The following is a 16,628-nucleotide window of genomic DNA, read 5'->3' as shown; positions in this document are numbered from 1 at the left end:
CCTTTTAACTTTGAAAATCAAATCTATGGAAGATACTGATTACATACATATGCACATGTACAACACAAACCGTTAGGTTAATGTATTAGAAATCCAGGAATAGGAGATGATAAAATATTTTGTGGTTCATTTTTAATTTTATTTTCTAACTGTGGAGTGCTACCTTATGGCACACCAGAAAGCACAGAAATGCCTTTTTAAAGATAAATTTGACCACAAATCTTTAGTCTTTTAGGTTTTTGTTTTAGTTCACTAGGTAAAAAATCTGCTAGGATTGCAATTCATGTTTATTTTATTGTTTACTGTCCTTAGCAACCAAAGATACACATTTTGACACTTAGACATGTTGCGGTCTTAAATTTGTACTCCATTAGCTTCGCCCTTGTAACCAAAGATTGCACTTTATATGATATCCTCAGAATGTATCGCTTTATATTTTTGAATGCGAATAAGTCAAATAAACATTTTTAGCAGGATTTTATATTATAATTTGGCATTAATTAAATTTAATGATGCCAGTACTGTTAGAAATTTATACCCTGCTTGAGAGCTTCTAAACCAAGGTTTGGTATGCTATTTACAGCAAAATTGACCTATGAGTGCTTTCAAATACCTAAAAATTGTACAATTTTTCCTCTTTTAAGGTAATTTTAAGATTTTCAACAGAAAAAAGGGAAAAGTTTTAGAAATTTACCCCAAAAATGAGACAGACTTGAGGTTTTTCACTATGATCTAGCATTCATTTTTAAATCACTTTTTGTTGCGTTTGAACATCAACTGCTAACCTTCATAAAATCCTTATTACAGGACCAATTTTAAAAACTAAGGTACCATTTTAATCGTAACAGCTAGTAGAACACAGAAAATATACTAAAAATTGAGACAGGAGGGGAAAAATTTCATCTTATTAATAAGGTAGCACTCCACAGTTAGGTGTGTAGTTTCGCATTTTGGCCCCTGTGGATTTTTCAAATATGAGAGCTAGTGTGCAATAAAATTCATTTTTGGATAGCTGAGGATTAAAATAGCCTGCCTATTGGGTTTATATGAACATCAAGATTATGTAATGTATGTAATAAAGGCTGTTTTCTGTATGACAGTCCGTATTTGCATATCCATACCATACATTGGTCCGGCAATTATTGTAATGTTTTTTTCCAAATTTTTGTCGCACGAACTTTGTAATTAAATTTTACGAAAAAATGAGGCGAAAGACAACAATTTTTTATTTGATTATTAGGAAGATTAATTTCAACAGTTTCTAAAAAGGTATCACTCATTTGCATTGAAATTCTAGTTTGATCCAAATTTTGGGGGGATATGTGACATTTTCACCCCCCTTTTTGCAATATTTTATGGTAAATAAATGCAGAATGTTGCCATGGATACACATAGAAGGAATTATATTTCACCCTTTTAACTTTGAAAATCAAATCTATGGAAGATACTGATTACATACATATGCACATGTACAACACAAACCGTTAGGTTAATGTATTAGAAATCCAGGAATAGGAGATGATAAAATATTTTGTGGTTCATTTTTAATTTTATTTTCTAACTGTGGAGTGCTACCTAAAGGCCACACCCAGCAGGCAGGTTGCAGTTGGGCCTTGAAAAAAGTATTCAGTATATCAGTTCGGCGAAACAGACATTCCGGTCAGATATGGGATTTACATGCAAACCCCTCAAAAAAAATTACGCATTTTTTTTTATTCACAATGTTCATTTAATGCTGAATAATTCTGTTGGATTTTTTTTTCTTATAGCAAAAAGGGGACACGATAATTGTTTTCATTACAGATACGGCCAGAATTTTTGTTTAACAGGGTCAGAATTTTTTCTCTAAAATATCTCAGACTGCCCTATCAAATCAAATGGTCCGTACCTTAGACTTTAAACATATCTAGAGCTTACTGACTGGGGATCATTATTCAGCAATGTTATTAATTGGCTGGGGCGTGTGGGGTTAAACATATTTTCGTAGGTAAATAATATTGCCGTGGAACTTTTTTTTTTCATGAGAGTGTAATAGAGTATTACTTTCTGTTGAGTGGAAATATGAAATAGAAGTCAATACGTTCTTGCTCAATCCTTTGTCGCTTTGAAGGTGTCATGCTTGTCATCCTCCGCCTAAGCAATGTGTTGCTGTTATTTGAATTTCAAAATGACTGAGTGACGTTTCAAACGTACTGATCAACTCCACCGTAGCGAAACACATGACTGACATAATCAATAATATATTACAGTAAATACGAGCGAAAAATATCTTTATAAGTAAAGAATTGTCGCTTAAAAATTAAATACACGACCGGGAAATGACAAAGTTCACGAAGTCAAGTCTGATTCATCATTTTACAAAAAAAAAAAAAAAAAAGTTCAAGCAAAGGGGGGGCGTACGCCCTCTACGCCCCCCTCTGGATCCGCCACTGGAGAGACATATTATATTTCTCTGCTATTATATTATATCCAAGTGAAACCTATATATACACATGTGTGTATATACATGTATGTCTCTGGTCCCAGCAGCTACATCAAATTTTGTGTTATATTTATATGTCTCTGCATGTTTAGTAATTGGTCTCAGTTGAAACTGGGAATATGTCCCAGAGTGAAATAAGTATTTACAGATATTTTCAATAAATAGAAATTCTTTTTTTATTTCTGCTTATTTTTCTTTTCTTAATGCACCCATTTTAATACCTATATTTGGGACTTTTTATACTTGTCGCATCATCCATGGGACTATTATACTCCCAGTTGTCGCACCACCAGTATACTCTTGTATATTCTTGGCTTTTAAATATTCGCGGGGAAATTGTGGTTGGCATAGAAACCATCATATGACTAGCCAGCTTCAGAAGCACAATGGACGCCAATCAGATATGACGTACATCACATAGCAGTTAAAAATCGATGGAATCTGTGTAAAGATAATAATTTTTGCTAAGAAATCACCATTAATGCTCAGTTATATAGAAATATTAGTTTTCTTTATTAAATTACATGTTCTTTACTAGAGAACGAAACGCAAGTCACGAACTTCGAGTGAGACAGGTTCGCGCCCGGCGATAACATGATAATATTCCCTGTAATAATTTACATGATACTGTAGAATGAAAGAAGGGTTCCGTATTTTAATGCAATAAATGCATATGACACAGTTGAGGTCGTAAAAAATAATCGGCTGAGCGTAGGAAATGATATATACCTGTTGCCTACCTGTTAGTGTTACCTAGCAGTGGCGGATCAAGAAATTTTCATAAAGGGGGGAGGGAGGGGTGCACTGACTACTAAAGAAGGGGCCCGCTCCAGTCATGCTTCAGTGATTCCCTAAATAATCTACCAAATTTTTCCCACAAAAGGGGGAGGGGGGCTGGGCACCCTGCCACCCCCCCCCCCCTAAAACCTTAGCTTGAGGCCTTCTTACGCACAAAGCACTCTTAAAAACGTTTTACTGTTTATGTGCATAAACTTAAAAGTTAATAAAACACAAACTTACTTACAGCATGTGTACTAATCCATCACGGTGACCATATAAATGACTGTAACAACTATTCTTGCGGATATATAAAATATTTAAGACATGTATAAAAACTGACGGACATTAAAATGCAACACATAATAACACATTTTAATGATTTGTTTTAACCATATCATGATTGATCCTCATATAACTATTATAGTATATTATACTATTCATACAGGGTCGTAACTAGGCATCGGACACAGACGAGGCAGGGGTCTGGGGCCGCCAATAGAGGCCCCATGTTAATGGGTGGTCCAGAGTACATGTAGCAAAGCCCCCAGCTGAAAATTGTAATATCCTGGTCCGAAATAAAACTTGTTACATCCCTTTTGTTTCATATTTACAGTATGAAGAACTGCATAAGGCTATCAGAGCCAGCTGACAGATACTTGCCTCGAATTTTGTACCATCAAACATGTATCCATTTACAGTAGGATACATGTTTGATAGTAGAAAAAGCGGGACAAGTGTGTGTGGTCAACGCTTCATAAAAAATAACACACATTTTAATAACACTTTAATAAAGCCCAAAGAATGCAACCTAATCACTGTCTGTGAATGCTAGTTCAGCCTTTTTTGTGCCATTAAGATCCCATAGTTTGAGAACAGTTTCTCCGTTCACTTGCCAGACATTGTCTGTTAGATGGACGTGAAGCATGGCTAAACCACATAATCTGTCCCTGGTCATAGTTGACCTGTAACAGTGGTTTGATTCCGCCAGTGTACTTTATCCGGAGGAAGAAAATCCCCAGTGATTTTTATCCACCAACAAAAATTCACTAGGTTTTTCTATCCGGGTCCAGTGTAAAACATCCACCAGTCATTATAAGGTTCTAAAAAGGGTTTTTGAAGGGGAAACATATATAAAATGTGGCTTTATAGTTTTTAGTGTATTTGAAACTTGCATAAATGATTTATGTAAAAAGTGGAGAGTTATCATCCAAGGAATGTTCACACTAGTGTTTTTATACGACCGCAAAAATTGAAAATTTTTTGGTCGTATATTGGTATGACGTTGGCGTCGTCGTCGTCGTCGTCGTCGTCGTCTGGCGTCGTCCGGCGTCGTCCGAAGACACATTGGTTTTCGCACTCTAACTTTAGTTTAAGTGAATGGATCTCCATGAAATTTTACCATAAGGTTCAATACCACGAAAGGAAGGTTGGGATTGATTTTGGGGGTTATGGTACCAACAGTTAAGGAATTAGGGGCCAAAAAGGGGCCAAAAATAAGCATTTTTGTAATTCCAGACAATAACTTGTGTGTAAGTGTATGGATCTCTCTGACATTGTACCACAAGGTTCCATATCACAAAGGGAAGGCTGTAATTGATTTTGGGGGTAATTGCCTCAAAGTTTTAGGAATTAGGGGCCAAAAAAGGGGCAAAAAACAAGCATTTTTCTAGTTTCATGACAATAACTTGTGTGTAAGTGTTTGGATATTTCTGAAATTGTACTACAAGGTTCCATATCACAAAGGGAAAGCTGGAATTGAGTTTGGGGGTAATTGCCTGAAACGTTTAGGAATTGGGGGCCAAAAAGGGGCCAAAAATAAGCATTTTTCTAGTTTCCAGACAATAACTTGTGTTCAATTGTATGGATCTCTCTGAAATTGTACTGCAAGGTACCATACCACAAAGGGAAGGCTGGGATTGAGTTTGGGGGTGATGAATCATAAGGGGGTTCAAAAAATTTGGGGGGGGGATTTTTTTTTTTTCTTTTTTTTTCTTTTTTTCTTTTTTTTTTTCTTTTAAAATTTTCCATTTTAAGTTGGTTATTTCTGATTAATATTTAAAAGCAAATAATAATGATATGGTAGGAGTTACACACCAAACAGGATGTGTAAATTATTATATAATAAGTATTGTGCAATAGCAAGAAATTTTCAATTGCACAGTATTGCACAATTGCAAGAAATCTTCAATTGCACAGTATTGCGCAATAGCAAGAAATCTTCAATTGCACAGTATTGCGCAATAGCAAGAAATATCCAATAGCACAATATTGCGCAATAGCAAGAAATTGTCAATTGTACAGTATTGCACAATAGCAAGAAATATTCAATTGCACAGTATTGTGCAAAAGAAAATACTTCGTATAAATTGCTTATTTCTTGATCAATTTCAATGGGGTTTTATTCTTGAATTCTTGGGGTTCTTTAATATACTGAATCTAACCGTGTATTAAGTTTTTGGATTTTGGGCCCCGTTTTTAAATTGGTCTACATTAAGGTCAAAAGGGTCCAAAATTAAACTTAGTTTGATTTTAACAAAAATTGAATTATTGGGGTTCTTTGATATGCCGAATCTAACCGTGTATTTAGATTCTTGATTATGGGCCCAGTTTTCAAGTTGGTCCAAATCGGGGTCCAAAATTAAACTTTGTTTGATTTCAACAAAAATTGAATATATGGGGTTCTTTGATATGCTGAATCTAACCATGTATTTAGATTTTTGTCGAGCCTTCGACTTTAGTCGAAAAAGCGAGACATAGCGATCCTACATTCCGTCGGCGTCGTCGTCGTCGTCGTCGTCGTTGTCGTCGGCGGCGTCCACAAATATTCACTCTGTGGTTAAAGTTTTTGAAATTTTAATAACTTTCTTAAACTATCCTGGATTTCTACCAAACTTGGACAGAAGCTTGTGTATGATCATAAGATAGTATCCAGAAGTAAATTTTGTAAAAATAAAATTCCATTTTTTCCGTATTTTACTTATAAATGGACTTAGTTTTTCTGCCGGGAAATATTACATTCACTCTGTGGTTAAAGTTTTTAAAATTTTAATAACTTTCTTAAACTATCCTGGGTTTCTACCAAACTTGGACAGAAGCTTGTTTATGATCATAAGATAGTATCCAGAAGTAAATTTTGTAAAAAAAAAAATCCATTTTTTCAGTATTTTACTTTTAAATGGACTTAGATTTTCTGCCAGGAAACAACACATTCACTCTGTGGTTAAAGTTTTTAAAATTTTAATAACTTTCTTATACTATTTTGGATTTGTACCAAACTTGGACAGAAGCTTGTTTATGGTCAAATGCTAGTATCTAGAAGGAAATTTTTTTTTTCTTCCAGTTAACATTACATTCAGTCTGCAGTTAAAGTTTTTAAACATTTATTAGATTCATAAACTATCCTGGATTTTTACCAAACTTGGACAGAAGCTTCTTACAATCAAAAGATAGTATCAAGAGGAATATTTTTATTGATTTACTTCCTCATTTTTGTTAGCCTGCGATTAACAGAAAAAGTAGGCGAGACACTGGGTTCCGCGGAACCCTTACGAATTTTTGATTTTTGGGCCCCGTTATCAACTTTGTCCACATTGAGGTCAAAAGGGTCCAAAATTAAACTTTGTTTGATTTCATCAAAAATTGAATTCTTGGGGTTCTTTGATATGCTGAATCTAACCATGTATTTAGATTTTTTATTTGTGGACCCGCTATCAAATTGGTTCATATTGAGGTCAAAAGGGTCCAAAATTAAACTTTGTTTGATTTCATCAAAAATTGAATTATTGGGGTTCTTTGATATGCCAAATCTAACCTTGTATTTAGATTTTTAATTTTGGGTCCCGTTTTTAAATTGGTCTACATTAAGGTCCAAAGGGTCCAAAATTAAACTTAGTTTGATTTTAACAAAAATTGAATTCTTGGGGTTCTTTGATATGCTGAATCTAAACATGTGTTTAGAATTTTGATTATGGGCCCAGTTTTCAAGTTGGTCCAAGTTGGGGTCCAAAATTAAACTTTGTTTGATTTCAACAAAAATTGAATATATGGGGTTCTTTGATATGCTGAATCTAAACATGTATTTAGATTTTAGATTTTTGGCCCAGTTTTCAAGTTGGTCCAAATTGGGGTCCAAAATTAAACTTTGTTTGATTTCAACAAAAATTGAATATATGGGGTTCTTTGATATGCTGAATCTTACCATGTATTTAGATTTTTTATTTGTGGGCCCGCTATCAAATTGGTTCATATTGAGGTCAAAAGGGTCCAAAATTAAACTTTGTTTGATTTCATCAAAAATTTAATTATTGGGGTTCTTTGATATGCCAAATCTAAACGTGTTTTTAGATTTTTAATTTTGGGTCCCGTTTTTTAAATTGGTCTACATTAAGGTCCAAAGGGTCCAAAATTAAACTTAGTTTGATTTTAACAAAAATTGAATTTTTGGGGTTCTTTGATATGCTGAATCTAAACATGTGTTTAGATTTTTGATTATAGGACCAGTTTTCAAGTTGGTCCAAGTTGGGGTCCATAATTAAACTTTGTTTGATTTCAACAAAAATTGAATATATGGGGTTCTTTGATATGCTGAATCTAAACATGTATTTAGATTTTTGATTTTTGGCCCAGTTTTCAAGTTGGTCCAAATTGGGGTCCAAAATTAAACTTTGTTTGATTTCAACAAAAATTGAATATATGGGGTTCTTTGATATGCTGAATCTTACCATGTATTTAGATTTTTTATTTTGTAGGCCCGCTATCAAATTGGTTCATATTGTGGTCAAAAGGGTCCAAAATTAAACTTTGTTTGATTTCATCAAAAATTGAATTATTGGGGTTCTTTGATATGCCAAATCTAAACGTGTTTTTAGATTTTTAATTTTGGGTCCCGTTTTTTAAATTGGTCTACATTAAGGTTCAAAGGGTCCAAAATTAAACTTAGTTTGATTTTAACAAAAATTGAATTCTTGGGGTACTTTGATATGCTGAATCTAAACATGTGTTTAGATTTTTGATTATGGGACCAGTTTTCAAGTTTGTCCAAGTTGGGGTCCAAAATTAAACTTTGTTTGATTTCAACAAAAATTGAATATATGGGGTTCTTTGATATGCTGAATCTAACCATGTATTTTGATTTTGGACATTGGACCATAATAGGTAAATTAAAAAAATTGAAGTTCTTAGACCACATTCTTTTTGTGTCAGAAACCTATGCTGTGTCAAATATTTAATCACAATCCAAATTCAGAGCTGTATCAAGCTTGAATGTTGTGTCCATACTTGCCCCAACTGTTCAGGGTTCGACCTCTGCGGTCGTATCAAGCTGCGCCCAGCGAAGCATTTTATTAAACAAGGAATGATTACACTAGTGATTTTGTACCGGAATGATTGCACTAGTTATTTTATACCGGGATTAATTACACTAGTGCTTTAGATCCATACATTGATGAAGTGATTAGTACTCATTTTCAACACACGATAACACATAATGCTTATTAACGAATAAGAATTAAATAATTTTTCTATGCAAATCTTTAAAATCATACGCTTTTAAATTGTCACTAATTGTAATATTTATATTTATTGGATTGTCGAAGTTTTTCTGTGTATTTGCTTTTCGGTCGACTTCTATAATTGAAACTTTATGTAAGAACAAATCTGCTCTTTAAATTTGGTTTATATCAAGTTCAATGTCCTGATCATTCAATTTGATAAAATATTTTGAGTTATAAATAAACACATCATAGATACCAGGTTCCAACTATATGTCCTCATTCAAATGCATTGATCGTCAAAAAAAAAGGGGGGGGGGGGGGGGTTCCAACCCCCGGAACCCCCTCCCCCTGGATCCGCCACTGAATATTATTTATAATTACTAGATTGACTCAGATTAATTAAACTGGTTCCTTGAAAATCATTTTAATTTTTAACCCATTTATTTATGTAAACAATAAACCGGTCTAATATAAACAAAACAACGATATCAAGATCGACGCTTTCACACTATTTACATCCAATATTCTCTAGTGAAAAACAGTTACCCGGAATAAATACACGGCGGAATGAAAGTACGCTTACACACCATGTCTTTATAAACGTCGAAGGGCAGAAAAAGATCTCTCACCTGAGCAAGAACCGTCTGAAAGTTTTTATATTGTCTATGATGCATTCCAATTAGTTCATTAAACTTTGTCATAACAGTTGTTACATGCTTTGGTGTAGTAATTTTTGTCTTTCAGAATCAATCAATAATATCTCCACGTTTGTTTACCTCAATTTGCTTCATTACAATATTTTCCCTTGGCACTTAAGATGTGTGGTTGCCTAATTACTAACTAGACATACTAGAGATGTCATGGTTCAGGTCTGTGCATACGGAAAAACTTTCTGCGTATTAGACTATGGTTCAATAACTTAAAAAATTCAGTAGAGTAATTTTTGGAAGATTTTGATAAAATGAAAGATTTTTTTTAAAAGAAAGACTGTGTACAATACTACACATGTTTTACAGTAAAATTTAGTCATTCAAGTATAGAAAACATATTCAACTTTTTTGTTAAATTTGAAGAACACATGTATCATATGACTTTGAGATAATCTCAATGAAAAAACAAAACTTAAAGTGAAAAAGATACTGACTTAGGATATCATAAACTTCTGGCAAAATGCATATATTTATACTGAACCAGGTGGTCATCAATTTTAAAAAATAAATTCACATTGGTATCTGTTTCTTGTTTGAAATAGTTCATGTCTTTATCAAACTATTATTTTTTATACGGGATGTATTATGGTATACCGATGTCCATCATTCTGTCATTTTGTCCGTCCGTCGTCAACATGTTGGACAATATCTAAAAATGCTTTAACCAATTTGCATGAAACTTTGGTGAATGGTTTATATCTATTGGTGTGAGCTCCCTTTCAATTTTTATAAATTTTAGATTTTACGTTTCAGAGTTATGGGGTTTTATTCATTAAAAAAGGGTGATTTTCCAGTTTTCAGACAATAACTAAAAAGTACTTTGAGCAGTTTCCATGAAACTTTGGTGACTGGTTTATATATATTAAAATAATTTTCCTTAAGTTTTTAATAAATTTCTGAAATGACATTGTATCATGCCCTCATGGCGCAGCTCTTTATTAAAACTTTTCTCACAGGGATATGAAACAGCATTTTAATTTTTTGCATTTATGTGTAATATGAAAAAAGAATATTTTTCAGAAAGTAATGTATCTACCAAATTTGATTTTTACATCGCGATGAACGTGAGGGCATTCAGATGTAATGTTGCCACAGAGATTTGACTTATGTTTTTGACTGGTAACCGATCGTATAAATATGCGGACATTATCCAATGCAAAGTAACATTCCTTATCGCTTGTTATAAATTAATTTCTTCAATGAATACTCATAAAAATATTTTTTTAGAACATAAATTAATAATATGAAAATGTTTTGTCGTAAGAAATATATATAAGTCAAAAAATCATTATTTTTTGCACACATACAGAAAAATTGTAGTAACGCATGCGGAAGAATATCTGAAGAAAGTTTTGCGGGAAAATATGAATGCCTACTCAAATCCAATCTATTAGAAAAATCTAATTATTACAGAAGAGTGTCCACCATGCACTTGCATTGCACTATTATTAGAATAGTAGAATAGAATGATATACAAATGGATGAAAATTATATATACACTTGTATATATATATATATACATGTAACTTTTGTAAATTATACAAATATTAATATAATATTTAACAACAAACCAGAGTATACTGATTTGTATCACTACAATATAATAGTTATTACGGTGAGGTTGAATTCCCTGTCATTTATTCATCATCCACGCACGAACTTGTCTCAGAAATAAATATATTTCTGTACATTAACCTCACTTTCAGGTATAGGGATGTGATTTTTATGCCCCGCCGTAGCGGAGGGGGCATTAAGTTTTACCCTTGTCCGTCTGTACGTCCGTACATCCCAAAGTTGGTTTCCGTTCTCTAACTTTAGTTTGCCTCAACCAAATGTTATGACACTTTTACACAATGCTTATTACCACAAAACACAGATCAAGTTTGAATTTTGGTGGCGTCACTATAACCTTTCTAGAGTTATGCCCCTTTACAAATGGAAAAATTGCTGAATTTTTCGTTTCCATTCTCTAACTTTAGTTTGCCTCAACCAAATGTTATGAAACTTATATTCAATGCTTATTAGGGCCCCGCCGAATGGCGGCCGCCCTATAGTGATCAGTCTGTCCGTCCGTAACAAATCGTGTCCGCTCTATATCTAGAGAACCGTTATGATTTCAAAGTTTATACTTGACATGTATATTAAACAACACCAGAGGGTGTGTCATAATGTATGTTCAACTTCCTAGGTCAAAGGTCAAGGTCAAAAACTTTGGTTTTAGTTGACAACCCCATGTCCTATGGTAAAGACTGTGTCCGCTCTATATCTTGAATACCGTTATGAGTTCAAAGTTTATACTTGATATGTATATAAACCAACACTAGAGGGTGTGTCATAATTTATGTACAACTTCCTAGGTCAAAGGTCAAGGTCAAAAACTTTGGTTTCATTTGACAACCCCATGTCCAATGATAAAGATACAAATTTTTTACCACACATTATTCACAGCGGGGCCCACAGAGATGGCTCCCATCTCAATGATATTTAGTTACCACAAAATACAGATCAAGTTCAAAATTGGGTGGTGTCACTTTTACCGTTCTTGAGTTATGTCCCTTTATAAACATAAAAATTGCCTAATTTTTTTGTTTCCGTTCTCTAACTATAGTTTGCCTCAACCAAATGTTATGAAACTTATATACAATGCTTATTACCACATAATACAGATCAAGTTTGAAGTTGGATGGTGTCACTTTTACCGTTCTTGAGTTATGCCCCTTTATAAACATAAAAATTGCTGAATTTTTCATTTCCGTTCTCTAACTTTAGTTTTTACCTCAACCAAATGTTATGAAACTTATACACAATGCTTATTACCACAAAATACAGATCAAGTTTGAATTTTGGTGGTGTCACTTTTATCGTTCTAGAGTTATGCCTGTTAACAAATGGAAAATTGCTGAATTTTTCATTTCTGTTCTCTAACTTAAGTTAGCCTCAACCAAATGTTATGAGACTTATACACAATACTTATTACCACAAAACTCAGATCAAGTACAAACTTGGGTAGCGTCCCTTTTTACCGTTCTTCAGTTATGTCCCTTTATAACTTTATATTATATGTAAGCGGGGACATCATCTGTGTCCATGGGACACATTCCCTATTTTTTTTTTCTGAGACAAGTGCTTGTGACGGCCATCCACAAGAACTTGTGGTCATCCGATGTTCAGTACTTCAGTACTTTGATTATTTATGCAATATGAATGCTTTTGATCTTTGTTGTTAGAAATGGAAATGACTGAGCAGTATTATTCTTGATTTACAAGATGATTAAAGACCTTGATGTGGACAGTATAGTTGAGCAACTTCTTACCATTAAGGATTCTCCGAACAAGCAGGTTTGTTGGAAATTAGTAATTTGATTGTTTGTTGGTGTTCATGTACAACTGTAAACAATTTTGAAAGGTGGTTAAACAAAATTCTTGTGATGTTTTTGCTAAATAACTTGGATTCTCTGTAGTGAACAATTTTTTACATTTTAAAATTTCTTATTTCAGAAATATATGATGATTTACCTACCTGCCCACCTGCATGATTATTGTAAACATGGTAAAGGTTAGGGTTAAAAAATGGAAAAAATAATCCTGGTCAAATATTATTAAAATTATATTCTACTACAATTTATATTTGATAGGTTCAGTTACCAGAAACTCAAATTAGACAGTTATGTCAGCTATCAAGAGAATTGTTTTTGGAACAACCGATGATTGTGGAAGTTGCCTCCCCTGTCAATATTGTTGGGGATATACATGGACAGTATGAAGATATGTTAAGACACTTTGATAATTGTGGTTACCCACCAGATGCTAATTACTTGTTTTTAGGGGATTATGTGGACAGGTTAGCTATACTGATTTTGTTGTAACAATATTACTATGACTATTATTTACTGATATTAAAGAACAAGGCAGATTTTTCATGATTTCTCAATAAAAATTTAAAAAAAGCAATGCATTATTTAAATTATCAAAATATGAGGAAAAATACAACTTTGAGTGTCAGATTGATATTTGAAAAAAATGATATTTAATTTTTGAAGTAAATGAAACCAGAAGATGTCCAACATAATTCTTCTTCAGAATGGTGAGACAAGGGACCAGTTATAATATCTATTTTGGTTTTTATAGCCTTGTCTCTTTTATTGCCAAGTGACTGCAAGGTAGTTTAGGATATTGTTTGTTATTTATTTTTTATTACAAATTTAGCTTGGAGTTAAAAAATCCTAAACATGTTTTAGATTCAATTTACATTATACCTGTATAAATACTGAAAAGTTTTTAATATAGTAAACCTTTGTAAAATATGATTTTTACAGTAAATTTGTTGGTAATATATAGAAAAATTTTGCATATGTCTGATTTTGCGATGTTTGGATTAGACATTTTACAGCAGAATAACCCTATTGCAAACACTTTGCTGTCCATTTGAATGCCTTGAAATGTGAACAACACACATGTCAAAGAATGTACTGCCTTTCTTAGGCCCAAATAGCAGCAAAACCTGATGTGATTACAACATTCACATCTTTATATTCTTTTTAAGTTCATGGTGAATAAATACACAACTATATCCACAGGTTCTCAAAGGCAGAAAATGCCATCCAAAGGTTGTGTTATGTCTGGTAGGACAAGGTCTTTGATCTCATGATGCTGAATTTGAATAGATTTGAATGAGCAAAATCAAATTTAATTTTGGCTCCACCAAAACAGTACTTTTGGGTACCAATCCCACCTAGGGATCAATACAACATAATTCAGATTGAAATTTTTATATGAATTTTTTTCTCTCATCTATTTCAGAGGAAAAAGGTCACTCGAAACTATATGTTTACTTTTGGCTTATAAAATCAAGTACCCTAAAAATTTCTTCTTGCTGAGGGGTAACCATGAATGTGCATCAATTAACAGGTTAGTTGACAGTTTTTATTGTTATGCAAAAAGACAAAAATGTTATATTTCTGATTGCATGACAAATCTTTCTATCCTTGCAACAAATTAAGTATTGTCAATTAGAAAAAAAATGTAAAATGCATGTTTTTTGGGGGTGGTGGGGTGGGAGGGAACTGAGTATTTTTGAAGATAACCTAATAAATCACAAAAAAGTTGGATGATAATATGAGTAAGTTTGGGTAATGTGTAATTGAAGTTTATTCTATGAATTGGCCCCGTTATGAATATTGATTCTGATTAAAAAAATAATATTTAAATTTTTACTGACACTAAATAGTTAAATCATTGTCTTTGCAGAATATATGGGTTTTATGATGAATGCAAAAGAAGATACAACATAAAACTATGGAAGACATTTACAGATTGTTTTAACTGTTTGCCTATAGGTATCATTTCACATAGCAAGTTTTTGATTATTTCAATTTTGGAATAAGTTGTTATTTTTGGTCATATAGCTCTTCAACTGTTTCGGTTCTTATACATCCTTGGCTTTCAAATATTCTGCTTTGAGCCTTCCAGATGAAGTGCTTCATATTCATGAAATTTATTACGTGTTGTTTTCATTTTTGTCGAGCCTTCGACTTTAGTCGAAAAAGCGAGACATAGCGATCCTACATTCCGTCGTCGTTGGCGGCGTCCACAAATATTCACTCTGTGGTTAAAGTTTTTGAAATTTTAATAACTTTCTTATACTATTTTGGATTTGTACCAAACTTGGACAGAAGCTTGTTTATGATCAAATGCTAGTATCTAGAAGGAAATTTTGTTTTCTTCCAGTTAGCATTACATTCAGTCTGCAGTTAAAGTTTTTAAACATTTATTAGATTCATAAACTATCCTGGATTTTTACCAAACTTGGACAGAAGCTTCTTACAATCAAAAGATAGTATCAAGAGGAATATTTTTATTGATTTACTTCCTCATTTTTGTTGAGCCTGCGATTAACAGAAAAAGTAGGCGAGACACTGGGTTCCGCGGAACCCTTACGAATTTTTTGTAATGAATGTAATTTGAGATGCATACAGCAGACTGCATTTTTGTCTAGGCTGCGACGAGTCGTGGAAGAAAGCGAGACATGGGCATTGCTTTTTTATCGACGGTGGTGGCGTCAACAATTGTTTAGTTTTTGCTTGGTTTAGTTTGATAGGATCCACTTGTGATAGATCAATGATATTTTGTATGGAGTCGCATTACTATCAGTACATGTCTGTTTGACGACTATTTTGAGGCCTGCCCCCTAGGTCATGGTCCAGTGAGTGAATTAATTAGCAATTTTCAATGTTAAGTTTTCTGCTTAAAGTCAGTTTGATAAGAACTACTTGTGACAGATCAATGATATTTTGTATATATAGTTGCGTCACTATCAGTACATCTCAGTTTGTCTACCATTTCTAGGCCTTGCCCACAAGATCATGGTCCAGCGACTTTGAATTAATAAGCAATGTTGCTGTCCATCAGATTGTCTTTTCAGAATTTTATGTGGACAGGAGAGACATATCTCTGTGTCAACATTTTATTGAACATAGTTCACATAGGGTAAAAATTTGGCAAATGCCATAGTTTCTTGTTTAAAATTTTGGTTTCCTATTCTCTTGGTCGTTTCTAACAGGCAAAAAAATCCTAGTGTTTAAATATATTATTGAAATTTATTTTTTTCATCATCTAGTAAAAATTTGGTTATGCCTTGAACAAAGGACAATCCATTAATATTGTCCATTGTGGAAAATAATTTCCATGTTAAAAAGATATTCCTGTTAAGGAGAGAATAGGGGATAATTTTCTCTATTCTAGTCTGCAAGCTATTTAATGTATCAATTTGGAACTGTGTCATCAATGAGACTTTCGTATTGCATAAGCTAACTTCTTGTATATTAACCAATGTAAAATTCTAAAATAAAATTGTTTTGAATATTATCAGTTTTTGCACTAAAAAAACCAACAAGATTGAAAATTACAATTGTAACTTCTTGAACTTATCCTTAATGAACTTTGTGCTATCCAATTTCTATGCAATCAAAACTAACCTTTGAAGGTTATATAAGTCATATTCCCACTCATAATAATGCATATATACCAGTTTAGACACCAAGACTTCATAAAGAAGATTTTAATGTAAGGAACAATAGAAGCTTGGTAGTTAAATTTTCCAGGCCTCATCTCTATCTTTGAGAGCAAAAACAACATGGTGTAGTGAGGTGAACATTCTTTAGATCT

At 33.0% G+C, this 16,628-nt stretch overlaps 1 protein-coding gene across 1 annotated transcript in view; it reads left to right on the top strand.

Annotated features, from left to right (window-relative positions):
• Positions 1–2,803: 2,803 nt before the first annotated feature.
• LOC127710272 (serine/threonine-protein phosphatase PP1-gamma catalytic subunit-like) overlaps positions 2,804–16,628 on the top strand; it is a 29,896-nt gene continuing 16,071 nt past the window's right edge. Inside the window, exons 1-5 of the mRNA XM_052216049.1 lie at positions 2,804–2,927; positions 12,692–12,803; positions 13,100–13,305; positions 14,265–14,372; positions 14,712–14,800. Of these exons, the coding sequence (XP_052072009.1) occupies positions 12,732–12,803; positions 13,100–13,305; positions 14,265–14,372; positions 14,712–14,800 (475 nt within the window). The 5' untranslated portion in view covers positions 2,804–2,927; positions 12,692–12,731. The remainder of the gene's footprint in view (positions 2,928–12,691; positions 12,804–13,099; positions 13,306–14,264; positions 14,373–14,711; positions 14,801–16,628) is intronic.

The sequence above is a fragment of the Mytilus californianus genome, unplaced genomic scaffold (genome assembly GCF_021869535.1).
Source record: "Mytilus californianus isolate M0D057914Y unplaced genomic scaffold, xbMytCali1.0.p SCAF_7, whole genome shotgun sequence".
Classification (NCBI taxonomy): domain Eukaryota; kingdom Metazoa; phylum Mollusca; class Bivalvia; order Mytilida; family Mytilidae; genus Mytilus; species Mytilus californianus.
The sequence above is the reverse complement of the archived record's forward strand: the minus strand, read 5'-3'. Positions and strand labels throughout refer to the sequence as shown.